A 13,078-nucleotide genomic window follows, 5' to 3' on the forward strand; every position below is an offset into this window, starting at 1 on the left:
CGATCATACAAACTACCGGATAAATATTTACGCTTCTTGCTTCCTTTTCTTTGCCCCTTTTTCTCCTCCGAAGTCATCCTCTGTCAGGTGGCGTGGAGATGCGCTGTCTTGGATTTGTTCACCACTTTCTTCTCCTTGACCCTCCGGTTCTGGAACCAGATAGTCACTTGGCGCTCAGACAGGTTGGTGGTGGCCGAAATCCTCCTCCTCTTCTCTTTGGTGATGAATTTGCTGGCCGCGTACTCCTTTTCCAGCTCCTTCAGCTGGATTTTGGTGTAAGGGACCCTTTTTTTCCGGCCCCTCCTATAGCTGCTGACTTCGGGTTGTAAGGGGACCACGTCTGGATTTAAAACAAAAAAAAATAAAATGAAAATAAATAAATAAAAAAAATAAGGAAGAGGGGAAGAAGGGGGTTATCAACATCCCAGAGAATTGAGGGGGAAAATTTCTGAGAGTCGGGGAGAGAAAGAAAAGGAGGGGGAAGGAGGATAAAGTGTGGAGGAATGCGGGCGAAGAGGAAAGGAGAGAAAGAGGAGGGGGAAAAGAGACAGGACAGGCAGAAAATGCACCCAACCAAGGTGGATAACACCAGGATAATAGGAATAATCACATTACAGCGGTAATTCACGGGGTGAAAGCCTGGTTTTCTTGGCTACGCTCTGACAAACAAGGAGCATCAAGACAACCCCAGGGCTGAGGTGTGCGGGCAATCAAAGGGACCTTCCAAACCGACAGAATTTAGGCAAGATCACGAGCTTCTCCCCTATCTCCTTCTTCCTTTTTCTCCTCTCTCTCCCCTCTTTTTTCCCGGCAGAAAACCTCGGGGGGTCCCCCGCAGTTGTGCAGCCCCAACAGGGAGCCCGGTGAGGAAACAAGTGCCTCCCCCAAGACCCCCACCCGCCCAGTGGAGCCCAGAAAGCCCCTCGGGAGGGGCAAAATCGGGCAAAAATAACCCCGGTGCCTCCCTCCAGTCGCTCCTGCGGGCGGGGATGGGGAAGGGGAGATGCTCCGTGCTCGGTGGGGCTGCGGGGAGCGGGTTCAGCAGAGACTCGGGGGGCATCTTCCCCCCTGCTCCGCCGCTGCAGGGAGGGGGCAGAGCTCCCCCCTAACCTCCCTGGCAGCCTCGGCCCCTTCCCAGCCCCCTGCCAGGGTTGGGAGGGGGGGATTAACCTGGGCATGGGAAGCTCCGCGCCGCAAAGGTGTGACCCAGCTGGCAGGAGCAGGAAGATGGAGGCGAGCTCTGCTCGCAGGCAGAGCAGCCCCAATTATGGCTGACAGGCTCAAACTGGGGAGTTTTGGGGGGATTTCGGCTGGCTGGGGGCTGCAGCCGAGGTCAGTGGTGGTGGAAGGGGTAGGATTCTCCTTTAGGGGGGGTTCACCGCAGGTAGTGTGGGGACAAAGCGCTTGGGGTGGCAGCTCCCCCAAAAGCATCGTGACCGCGAGGAGAACCCCCCCTCAAAACCATCCCCACCCTCATCATGCAGCCAACGACGCATTGCCAAATTCTCTCCCCCCTTCTTCGTGCCCCCAAAAAGCTCCTGGGAAAGCTCATCCTCCGTCTCTCTTTGTCCCCATGAAGATAAACAAGCCGGTGTCCCCACGCATCCCCCTCCCCCCCCTTCTCCCCAAAATTAACGCCACCCGTCCCTTCCCTCCATCCAAGAGGATGGGGGGGTCGTGTCCCCCCTTTATTGTGGTTATTCCACTCACAGCCCTCCGCGCTGGGACTGGGGGGGCTGGAACGGGCTTGGGGAGAGGCACCGGGAGAGGCAGCGCCCACCACCCCCTTCCTCCCCCCGCTACCGGGAGGGACCGGGAGGGGAAGGGAGCGAGGGGTTTACTGGGTTAAAAGATGCTCCAAGGAGAGGTTTTCGCCTTCCCGAGCACCCGCGGGCTCTCAGGATGCCCCGCCGGTCCCCCACCCCTCTGCCTCCCTCCTTCTCTCCAAACCGATTCATTTGTCACTTGACACCTATTCCTATAATTGTGCGTAATTGAGATATGATTTACTGTCCCAGCCCCCCGACAATTCTCATTCGACCGAACCGTTCGAGATGGGTTTTTGATTATTATTATTATTGTTGTTGTTGTTATTATTTTGCCCTTTCTAAGCTCTCTGCATATGGAGGTGCGGCAAGCAGAGGGAAAGATGAAGAGAAGGCAGCGAGAGACTCTCCTTAGGTGAGGCAAGAGGAGGGAGGAGAAGAAGAAGAAAGGGAAGAATTAAGGAATTAAACGGCGAAGTTACTTTCCAAGCAAGCTCACGGCGTGTATTTTGATTCAGAAATGATTGCTTCACCCTCTTTCCATGCATGTTCATACACATTGCCCGGCACAGGAGGCATTCCAGAGCCATTTCTTCCCCTTTAATTACACATACAGGCACACACGGATCTATCTGCGTGCGTATATAGAGATATATGTGCACACTCATCCGCTCGCATTCACATCCACCCCTCCGCCGACGAGCTGGAGGCTGGGAAGAGGCGAGCACGCCACTTCCCGGAGGAGCCTACCTGGGAAAGGTGATTTCCAGAGGTGCGCGGACTGCGATTGCTCTTTGGAGCAGTACACTTGCCCGTCCCAGCCATTAGAAAGAGCCCAGTGCTGGTAACCTTCCATGGGAAGCAAAGCGTCGTGTCTCGGTTCCGGGTGAGCCCCGAGCCCCGGCACCACCGACACGTCCAAATAGCCAGGGACCGCCTGGTAGGAGCCGGGAAAACCGGGATAAAAGGCGAATTCCTTGGCCCTCGACGGCAGCTCCTCGCCGGGCAGGGGCCCGCCGGCCTCGGGGTACTTCTCGCCGGGGTGGTACGCGCAGGGTTTCTGCTGCAAGTTGACTCCGTGCGAGTGGGACAACCTGCAGCCGTAGTAGCCCCCCGCGAAGGGGTAACCGTAGCCCAGCGCCGCGCTGGAAGCCGCCCCCGACGGGCACTGCCTGGGGGGCTCTGCGGCCGCCAGCTCCGCGTACGCGGCTCCCTGAGGCGGCGGCGGCGGGGGAGGCGGCGGTGGCGGCGGAGGGGCGGTGGGCACGGCGAGCCCCGCGTGGGGCATCATCTCCCGGCAGTGCCCCAGCCCTTCCATGCGGTTTTTCTCCCGCGGGGCGTCCTCGCAGCGGCAGGCGAGGCCGTCGGGCCAGCGCGGGGGGAGCCCGAGCGGCGCCGTCATGTCATGCCGCGCCGCTCCCGCCGCCGTCGCTGCTGCTGTTGCCGCTGTTGTTACCACCTCCTCCTCCTCTTTTCCCTCCTCCTCCTCCTCCTTCTCTCCTCTCCTCTCCGCCAGCTCTTCCTCCTCCTCGTCCTCCTCTTCCTCGGCGCCCGTCGGGGGAAGCTCCGCGCCGCGACCCCCCCAACATATCGGCGCCCGCGCGCGCATGCGCCGGGGCCGCGCGCCCGCCGCCCCATTAAGAAAAATCCACGGCGGCCCTGCCCCCACCCCCACCCCGCCCCCACCCCCACCCTCACCCCCACGGGGCCCCTCCCACGGGGCCCCTCATTGGACCAGAAGGACCCGTTCCTGCCTCCCTCCCCCCTTCCCTCCTCTCCCCCTCCTTCCCATTCCATTTTTTTCCCGCCCCGTCGGGAGAGGAGAAGGAGGGGGGGGGATCGCACAAAGAGCGTCCACCAACACCCACCAACACGACCAGCCCACGCGTGTCCTCACGGACCCCTCGAAATGACACGTGGGGGAGGGCACAGATGTTTCCCTGGAAAGCTCCCCCCCCCCTTCCTCCTCCATCAACTCCCTCCGTCATCGACGCCCCCTCCCCGATATATCGCGCCTGGGGTTGGGGGGGTGTTATCCTTGTGCTCCCCCCTCCCCATATCCCACCTCCCCCAAGGATATTTCAACTGGAAACGACGAACAATCACCCCTCGATGCTTCGAGGGGGCGGACAAAAAGCAACAACACCCCCCCAATCCGTCCCCCCCTCCAATTTTTCCACCCAACTCAACCTGCTGAGTATTTTTTTTCCTTCTCGAGGTGCTTCCCCCCCCCCCAGGCGACCACCCCCCAAAAAATAATTTAAAATAGAAAAAAAACTTACCCAAACGCCCCCACCTCCAATTTTCCTGCCAGACTCTGAAATAATTTGATTTTTCCCCCATTTAGGATGCCGGGGGGGGGTGGGATGGTTATTGATGTTTAATAATTCGCTGATAAAAATCGCAGCGCTGTGGGGGAGGGATGGAGAGGGGTGGGGCACTGCGAGGGGGGTCTCTTGGTCCGGGTAAAAATGTGAATTAATTCACTGGGCTGCCACGGAATTGGGGGAAAAACGGGGAAAACCTGCAGGTTGAGGGCTGGGGGGGTCGCAAACCTCAGGGAGAGGAGTTTTTAGGGGAGGGAGGAAGCTCTGAGGTCTTCAGCACCCTCGAAAAATCCATAGAAAAAGAGGGAAAATGGAAAAAAATTGTCATTTTTCGGGACTTGAGTTCTGGAGAAGACCTTCGTCTTCTTCCAATTCATCCCACCAGCAAAAACAGCTGGAAAAAGGCAAAAATATCCATCAAAACTACCCCAAATCCTGGATTTGGGGGAGCCTGAGGGAAAAGGGGAGCCCTTGGAAGGGCGAAGGGGAGTTCTGGGTTAAACCTGCCCCGCTCCGAGCGCTCGGGGAGGGATTTTCGGCTTCCTAAAGAGCCGTCGAAGTCCAAGTTCAAGGCGAAATAACCCGGGCGGGTCCCCGGGAGCGTCGGGGATGCGACCCCGGAGAACCTTCCAGGGACTTCGGGCTGGGTTGAAAAGCGGGGGAATAAAAACAATAAAAATGGCACGAAACGGGATTGAAACGGGGGGAAAAAAAACCAGGATTGGAATGGGAAAATGAGTGGCGTGGAATGCCACGCGATGGGAAAAAGTGGAATAAAATAAGAGGGAGTGAAATAAAGATAGTACTGAAATAAAATGGTAAATGAAATGGAATATTTAAATAAAATCCAGTGGAATAAAATAAATGCACGTTAATAAATAAATAAATAAATAAATTTAAAAAGCCGTGCCCACATCCTTTCCTATTCCACAAAGGGCTGCGAGTCCAGCCAGAAATCATCCAGGAGGAACATCCCAAAATCCACACGGCTCGGGTCGGGTGGGGTTGGGGGGGTGATGGAAAAAACAGAGGACTAAATGATACGTAAATTAAAGCCGGGTGTTGGCCACCTCGGGGGTGGGGGACTGGGAGTGGGAGCTGAACTCAACCCCCTTTCCTTCCCTTCCCTTCCCTTCCCTCCCCAGGTTTTTTTTTTTATTATTATTATTATTTATTATTATAATTTTCCTTTGCACCTTGAATTTTTATGAAGTGGTTAACATTGGGGAGCACATGTCCGGGATTAAATGTTAAAAATGTCAAGATTTATGGCGAGGGAGGGAAAGGAGGACCCGGGAAGGGCTCGGGAGTGAAGGTGGGAGCCCCGAGAAATCCCAAAAATAAAGCCAAACTGCGCTGGGAAGGGCATTGAGGGGAAATATTGTGGGTCGGTGGGTTTGTGAGGGCTCCAGGAAAGAAATTAGGGGAGGGGAGAGAAAATGAAGGGGAAAAAGAGGAGAAACGAGAGAAAAAAATTGAAGGAGAGGAGAGGGGAAAAAAAAAAAAAAGGTGAGAAGAAAAGAAGAGAAAACAGAAAAAAAGAAGATAAAATGGAAAGAAGAGGAAAATATAAGAAAAGAAGGGAAAATAGAAGGAAAGAAGAGAAAATAGAAGAAAATAACAGGAAATAGAAATAAACAAGAGAAAATAGAAGTAAATAAGATGAAATAGAAGAAAATAAGAGAAAAGAGAAGAAAATAAGAGGAAATAGAAGAAAATAAGAGAAAATAGAAGTGAAAAATAGAAAGTAGGAGAAAATAAGAGAAAGTTAGAGAAAATAGAAGAAAAAAAGAGAAAAATAGAAGAAAACAAGAGGAAAAGGGGCTTTTTGTGGAGGTAACAGAGGAGGAAAATCTCATTTCGAGTGGTGGTTTCCTGGGGAAGGGGCAGCGGCTGAGAAGGGTCGAGGTACAAAGAGACCTTGGGATGCGAAATCGAGGATTTCCCTTTTTTAAAAAAAGAAAAAAAGCCTCTCTTTTCCAAGAATTTCTTTTAATTCGGGAGCTTTGAGGGTTAAAGCCCCCGAAGCAGCTCAGGGCTGGTCAAAGGTGGAACCGCTTTGGAGAGGGGGGGACCACAAAGAACAAACAGGGAGAGGAGAAGGAGCGATTAAAAAACAGGGCAGATGTGAGATCGGGTGGGGTTTAATAGCATTCCCCCCCCAAAAAAATCCTCCCCCTGAAGGTGTTTTTAAAGTCAAATATTCCTCTTCTTGTTCATTTACACAATAAAGGCTGGAAGAGCCCGCACGGTTCACGAACCATCCCCTTTTTCAGCGTCGCTTCCTAAAATTAAGGATATCAGGGGGGGTAAAATGGGTGGATATCAAATAATATCGACTGATAAATTCCTTTTTGGAATAAATTCCTTTTTCGGCTCGCAGATTGTTCCACAAAGGGGTTTTTATGCGGCTCCTTCCGAGAAGAGAGAAGCTGAATTTTCCTCTTCTGCAGACAAGGATGGGTCTGGCTCCTTCCCCTTCCCTTTCTCTGCCGCCTTGGAGAGAGTTCCCGGCAGAAATTCGGTGTATTTTTTAACCTTTTTAAAATTCCTGCTGGAAGGAAGAGAGAAACGGGTTAATCTCCCAATAAATAGGGGGGAAAAAAAAATTAATTCTCCATCTCCTTGAGGTGTTCCGCTCTGGGAAGTTCTTTCTCAGTGTTTTATCTCCAACAAAGCAGCTGCCCGGTTTTTAAGGCAGTTTTTTACTCTCTGTCCTTGAAATTAGGCATTTATTGCCACTTTTCCCTTATAAAAAAACACAAACCCGCACCGAAATTTAGGACAGAGTCCAGGGTATTGGTTTTTTTTTGCAGGTGAAGGCGTTTGCAGCCGGAGATGTTGAGGCTGTCAATACATCGCCTGGTGGAAAGGTTTAATTGACCAGCAGATATTCGAGGTGAATCCTCCAAAAAGCGGATTTTTTGCCCCAAAAGCAACTTTTGCCCTGAAAATACCGAGTCGGTCGCACTGGGGTTCGTCTAACGGAGCTCAAAGTCAAGCTCTGCTCTTCCAGGCCGGGGAAATCTCACCCCCAGCGAGATGAATCGGCCCAGGAATTTTATGTAAAAAAGCCTTTTTTTATCAGCCGCCTATCCTGGAGATTAAAAAAAAAAAAAAAGTCAAGATGAAATAAAGGAAAAAAAAAAGGTAAACCCTTATTTTTTAAAAAAGGAATGGAAATAATTCCCCTCAAACCTGCGGCACGTGGGTATTTGTCTTTCCTTTTTTTCCCTCCCCCATGGATTGTTGTTTTGCAGATCAAGAAAAAAAAAACCCTCTCCTCGATACAAACTTTTTTTCTGAAGGGGAAAAAAAAACCTCAACGTGTTTGTGGTTCTTCCCACCTCCAGAACTCTCCCGTACAAAGGAAAACGGCCAAGGTATGAGTTTTATTGGAGGAAAATCGGCTCCAGCTGCTGTCAGTGCCTCTAAAACCACGATGCACACAGGGGAAAAAAATAAAATAAAACCCCTTACCTAGATTTGGAAAAAAAAGGTTATTTTTCATTATATTTTTGGGGGAGGGGGTGAAACAAAGAAGGGGAATTTTAGCTTTGGAGCCCTCAGGGAAATCAGAGCCCGTGTATGAGAAAGTCTTGAGATCAACACACGATTTTCCCACCGGAATACCAATTTAGTGAAGAAACCATTCCACTAAATCTCATATTCTTGCGGAGGAATCCAAGGGAAGTTTTCCCAGGCTTCGTTCAAAATCTGCTTTGGATAAATAAAAGCCAAACCCGACTTCTTTTCCCAAACTTTTATTTAATTTATTTTTTTTTTTAGGGAGAACTCCAACCTCCCCTGGTTCAGCTCAGAGCGGAATTCGTGCGACCAACCAGGCTGTGGCCAAGCCGTGCCCGAAACCGCTCAGCAAAACATGATTAAACACCCTTTTCCCCCGCCCCACCCCCAAAAAAACTAAAAAAACCACCCCAAAAAGCTGATAAAATAGTAGAAAATCAAGAGTTTTGAGTCAATTCCTCCCAGCCTCTGCTTTTGTCACCGATTCTTCACTGGAGATGTTTATACAGGGAACGAAAAAGAAAATTAAATAACCCCCCTCACCAGCGAATCTTTAATTTCAAGTGCTCTGGAAAGACGCCCCAAGGACGGAAAGACAAGCTCGGGTTGGATCAAACATCGGGGGTGGCAGAGGGGGGAGCTGAGCCTGACCCGAGACGATCCTGCTTTTTTCCTTCCTAACCTGTCAGATTCCTGCAACCTGTTCGGTTTAGATCCACCCTCAGGCTTTATTTTCAGCGTTTATCTTCATTTTATATATATATATATATTATCTGTCAGTACCCCCAGCTTAAGGGGAAGGGGTTACTGAATCCGGAGGGTGGTTTTTTTTTGGTGTGTTTTGCTTTGGTTTCCCTTCATTTTGCAAAGTAGAAAGGAGGAAAATATATAAAACAATAGGTAAAAATATAAATATATATATAAATATAAATATATATATATATAAAGATAAATATATAAATAATTACATGGGTTATACACATATAAATAGAATATACAACATACATAAATGGAGATCTATGAAATCCCTCGCCCCGAGGCAGGGCCAGAGGTGGATTTGCAAAAGCCAAACCTCGCCGTCTCCGACCTCGTGGCTCTCTTACCGTGTTTTACCCTTTTCCTGCCCTCTCAAACCACCCCCCTCCGCTGAAGAAAGGGATAAAATACCTCTCGGTCCCACTCATCTCAGGGGCGACAGTGGCGAGCTTGTCCAGGGCCTCCCAAAATCCCGCAGCCCCTTTTTCTTCCTCCCATCCTTCCTCCCTCCCGTCCCTCTTCTCTCGGCGACACCACCTTTTGAGGCGAATAAGGGCTTTTATCCCCTATTTTTTTCCCCCCTCTCTTTTCTTTTTACAGCCACCGCGGAATGTCCCAGCTCTCGGCAATCCCCCGCCGTTAATTATTGTTATTATTTCCCCTCGCACGAGGTTATTTTCTTGACTCAGCGATTCGGAGACAGACAAATAAAATATCTGCCTCAATTTAAGGGCCCCCTGTCTGGTCGGAAGTCCAAGTTCAATTCCAAGTTAAAACAGGAGGTCGCCCGAAGGCGTTCACAAAAGGAAAAGGGGCCATTTGGTCGGGCTGGTGTCAACAGAGTGGTATTTGGGGTGGGTAAATTATCTCTTCGCATCATTTTTTTTGTCGGGGAGAGGACGTTCAGGTGCTTTAGAACCCTGGGCGCTGCGCTGGGGTTTTATTTCCAATTCCACCCCACCTCAAACGTCATTTTATTCCTTTATTTGCGGGCGCCTGGAGCGCGGAGGGTTAATTGTTGTTGTTGTTGTGGGGTGGGAGGAGATGGGGCCGTTTTTTCTCCCCCCATCTGCGCTTGGAAGGACCGAGACTGAGCCCAGGCCGGCGTAAGAAACCCCCTTTCTTTTGCCCAATATTATCCAGAGCCCAGTTTTGAGAGACCCAAAAAATTATTCACTTCTTGGTCCCCTCGATGTCCAAATATTTCATTCCTTGGAGAGGGGGTTGAGAGGGGGAAGAGCGGGAGGTCTTTCTTTGCCAAGTTTATTCGCATTTTCACAAGCGAAACGCTGAGGAGTTTCATTTCCAGAGGCAGAAGAGGAACTTTGTTTGCCAAACTGGGGGTTGGTGGGTGTTAAATAGAGAAATATAATCGATGGATCGGCAGGATCGACGCCCACACGCTCACACCGAGGGCAAGAGAGCAACGCAACCTCTATTTCCAAGCGACGTCATCATGGGAGAAAGGTGACCCTCCGCGGAAAACCTGGGATTTATTAAGTGTTAACCGGGGAAATGTGAGTGCGAGGAGCGAAGAAGCAAGAAAATAATCAAAATAATAATAATAATAATTAAAAAAATCAACCCCCCGACGTTTATCTCCAAAATTTTTTTTTATTTTTTTTTTTTTTTAATGGTAAACGTTGCAAAAATCGTTTGCTGGGTCGGATTTTAAAAGGGAAGAAAAACCCCTGTGGAAAAATAAAGCTCCTCCTGAATCCACCTTGGCAGAGAGAGGTTGAAAGCTGCGTTTTCCCCAAACCCGTGTCTGGGATGGGGCCGGTTTGCAGGGTTTTTTTTTATCCTCCTGGATGGGAATAAACTTGGATTTTCCACCCGGGAATGGGGTTGTGCCTCCACCTCACGTGTGGTTATTTATCCTCCGTGGCAATTAATAACTAATTTCAGTTTAAACCCCCAGAGTTTGTCCCAAACGCCAAGGACCCAATGGAATTCTTCTTTCACGTGTTTAACCCTCAAAGGTGGATTTTTGGGGGTTAAAGGTGGGCTAAAAAAAAAAGCTGCTGCCCTTCCACCCCTCTCCCAAAGGTGCTCCGAAGGCACCCAAAGCATCAGCATCTTGCTTTGGCACCGGCGAGATACGTTTTAATTCCGCCTTTAATTCCGTTAAAAAAGGGTGGGGAAAAAAAAATAAAAGGATTTTGCTCCGTTATTGTCAAAATTAAAAAGTGGATTTCTTGCCTTTTCCCCCCTCCTCAAACACGTGGCTTCTTTTTTTTTTCCTCCCTTGAGGATGTGCCGGAAAAAACCCCACAAAACACACAAAAACCCAACAAACCAAACCAACAAACAAAAAAAACAGGTTAAAAAAGGAAAAAGTGACTTCTGTGTTGTCGCTCTGGAGTTTTTTTTAAAGAGCAGAAGTGTGGGAAGAGGAGTCACCCTCCAGGCAGGAGAGGGGTTGGGGAGGGGGGAGCTGTTTGTGGTGAAAAAAAAAGTTAAATTAAAGGACAGCTAAAGTTTTTCTGGGTGCTGCAGAAGTTGGAGGTTTATCTTTAAAAATACCAATAGAAATTGTGAGGGTTTTATCTCTTTGAGGAGCTGTGGGGTGGAGGATTCATCCTGCCCTGAGAGATGAGGGGTGGAGAAGAGGGGCTGGAGGGTGACACGAGGTATTAAACCCAGCGTTTCTCTTATTTCCTCTCTTTTATATCAATTTTTAATCAATTTAATATCAATTTCTAGGGTTATCATTTCACCAAGGGTCAGAATCGGGGCCTCCACGGGGTTCCCCTGGGGTTCCCCCCACCCCAACTCGCTGCCAGACCTGGGGGGCATCACGGGGACCCTACAGGGACAGGGACCCACCAGGGACAGCGACCCACGAGGGACAGGGACTCACAGGGCGACAAAAACCCCCGTGGGGACAAGGACGGGCTCAGATGAGGGTCCCTCTGCCCTCCCCGGGGGGGGAGATGTTGCCCCCCGGTTCGTGGGGGCTCCTTTCCACAAAACAGCTCTGGGGTCAGGGAGGAGGAGAATCCTCGCGGAAATTTGGGGTTTCTCCCCAAAATCATCTGAAATTCCGTGTAAAAATCAGAATTAGTTTATCTGGGGGGCTTGGAAGGTGGGAGGAAGGGAGGAGGGGGTCTTGCACAGGTCAGATCGGGAACAGAAGAGAATCTGTGCCAAACATCCCTCCTTCCATCCATCCACGAATCCATGGCTGTGCAATTATTGCATGTCCTGTGCCCATTATATACCATTTACACCAAACACAGACCATTATACACCATAAAAAAATCTAAAATAGTCCCTTACAGTCCCTTCCTCCATTACACCTTCCCTGACGTGGTTATGGCTGTTCCTATCTACACATCCCCCAAATTATTTATTTTTATTTTATAATATTTTATTTGTTTTATTTTATATTTTATTCTATTATTATATTATATTTTATTTTATTTTTATTTTATCTTATTTTAAATTCATGTTAATTTTTATTATTCTTATTTATTATATTATATTTTATTATTTCATTTCATTTCATTATTCTTGCTTGATTTTATCACCTAATCTCATTTCCAGTTTCCCAGCACTCCTAGGAAAGAAGTTTTACCTACTTAGCCATTAACTCCAAAATTTTGCTGGTTTTTTTGTTTTTTTTTTTTTTTTTTTTTGTTGGTTTTTGGTGGTTTTTTGCTAGAAACAAAACCCAAACCAGGCGAACAACCCTAAACCCCCTGACGAGACACTTCTCAAATCTCCCCTCAAAATAACCGCGGACATCCCGGGGATTTCATCTTCCCTCTCCTTCGGATGACGGCAGGTTGTGCCTTTCCAACGAGGAATTCGGAATTACACCCGTTAATTGACGCCCGGGTGACTCCTCACAGGGAGGGAATTCATCATTTATCCCCCTGTTCCCTTTGGGGACCGCTTTGATCCCATTTCTTCCTCTTCAGGTCCGAATAAAAACCGGGAATAAGTTTGGTGGGAGAGGGTGTTTTTCCCCTTGGGTGCCATCCCCGACGTTGCTTTGGCACCTCCTTTAACCCTTCCCGAAGTTAATTCTTCCTTCCCTTAATTCCACCTTCAAATCCCTCTCTTTCCTCTCGCTCCTCCAGAAGAGGCAGAGAAAAAAAATCACGGGGGAGAGAGGGGGAAAGACTTTCCTTCACTATAATTATTTAAAAATTCTAAATATTAGGCAAGGACCATTCCCGTCGGTATTTTGCAAAGCTTTTCCAAGGGCAGCTCATTTCCCGACTTTAGGAAAAGTTGGGACGGGCAAGGAAAAGATCCAGAGGGGTCTCCTTGTGTGTTTGGAGGTTTATTTATTTTTTCCCCCTCAAATTGGACTTTTTTTCCAGCTGTTCGTGGGCACCGGGATTTGTTCCCTACCGAGCAGCATTTGTGGCTGCCAAATAAATCTACGAGCACCGGTTACCGGGCCTGGATCGGTCTTCCCGGCTTCAAATATTTCCCGCTAAAATCGCTTTTTAGCGTTTAAAAAAATCGCCTTTTTTGGGTTGGTTGGTGGGGTTTTTTTCCCCCCATATTTTTGCGTCGTTTTTCCGTCCGTGCTTTGAGGTTATTGCAAACTTTTGAGGGTTGTTGCGAAGCTTTTGCTCCTTCTCTCGAAGAGATTTTTTGCTCCTGCGAAGCCTCCAAGGACCAGGGAAAACCACGGCGATCTGGGGAGAATTTGGTGGGGTTTTTTTAATGCAAAAAAACTTG

At 49.1% G+C, this 13,078-nt stretch overlaps 1 protein-coding gene across 1 annotated transcript; it reads right to left on the reverse strand.

Annotated features, from left to right (window-relative positions):
* Window positions 1-83: 83 nt before the first annotated feature.
* Window positions 84-3,168, reverse strand: HOXC13 (homeobox C13). Its single transcript, XM_050334230.1, has 2 exons — window positions 2,517-3,168; window positions 84-340 (listed from the first exon to the last, which is right to left on the reverse strand). The coding sequence occupies exons 1-2, from the start codon at window positions 3,166-3,168 to the stop codon at window positions 84-86; spliced, it is 909 nt and encodes a 302-aa protein (XP_050190187.1).
* Between the last annotated feature and the right edge of the window lie 9,910 nt (window positions 3,169-13,078).

Source organism: Myiozetetes cayanensis, unplaced genomic scaffold, assembly GCF_022539395.1.
Source record: "Myiozetetes cayanensis isolate MyiCay16 unplaced genomic scaffold, myiCay2020 scf51, whole genome shotgun sequence".
NCBI lineage: Eukaryota > Metazoa > Chordata > Aves > Passeriformes > Tyrannidae > Myiozetetes > Myiozetetes cayanensis.

Coding starts and splice junctions, on each gene's coding strand:
- HOXC13 (XM_050334230.1), bottom strand. CDS start 3,168: ATGACGGCGCCGCTCGGGCTCCCCCCGCGCTGGCCCGACGGCCTCGCC. Junction 341..2,516: donor CTGGAAATCACCTTTCCCAG/GTAGGCTCCTCC, acceptor TTTTAAATCCAG/ACGTGGTCCCCTTACAACCC.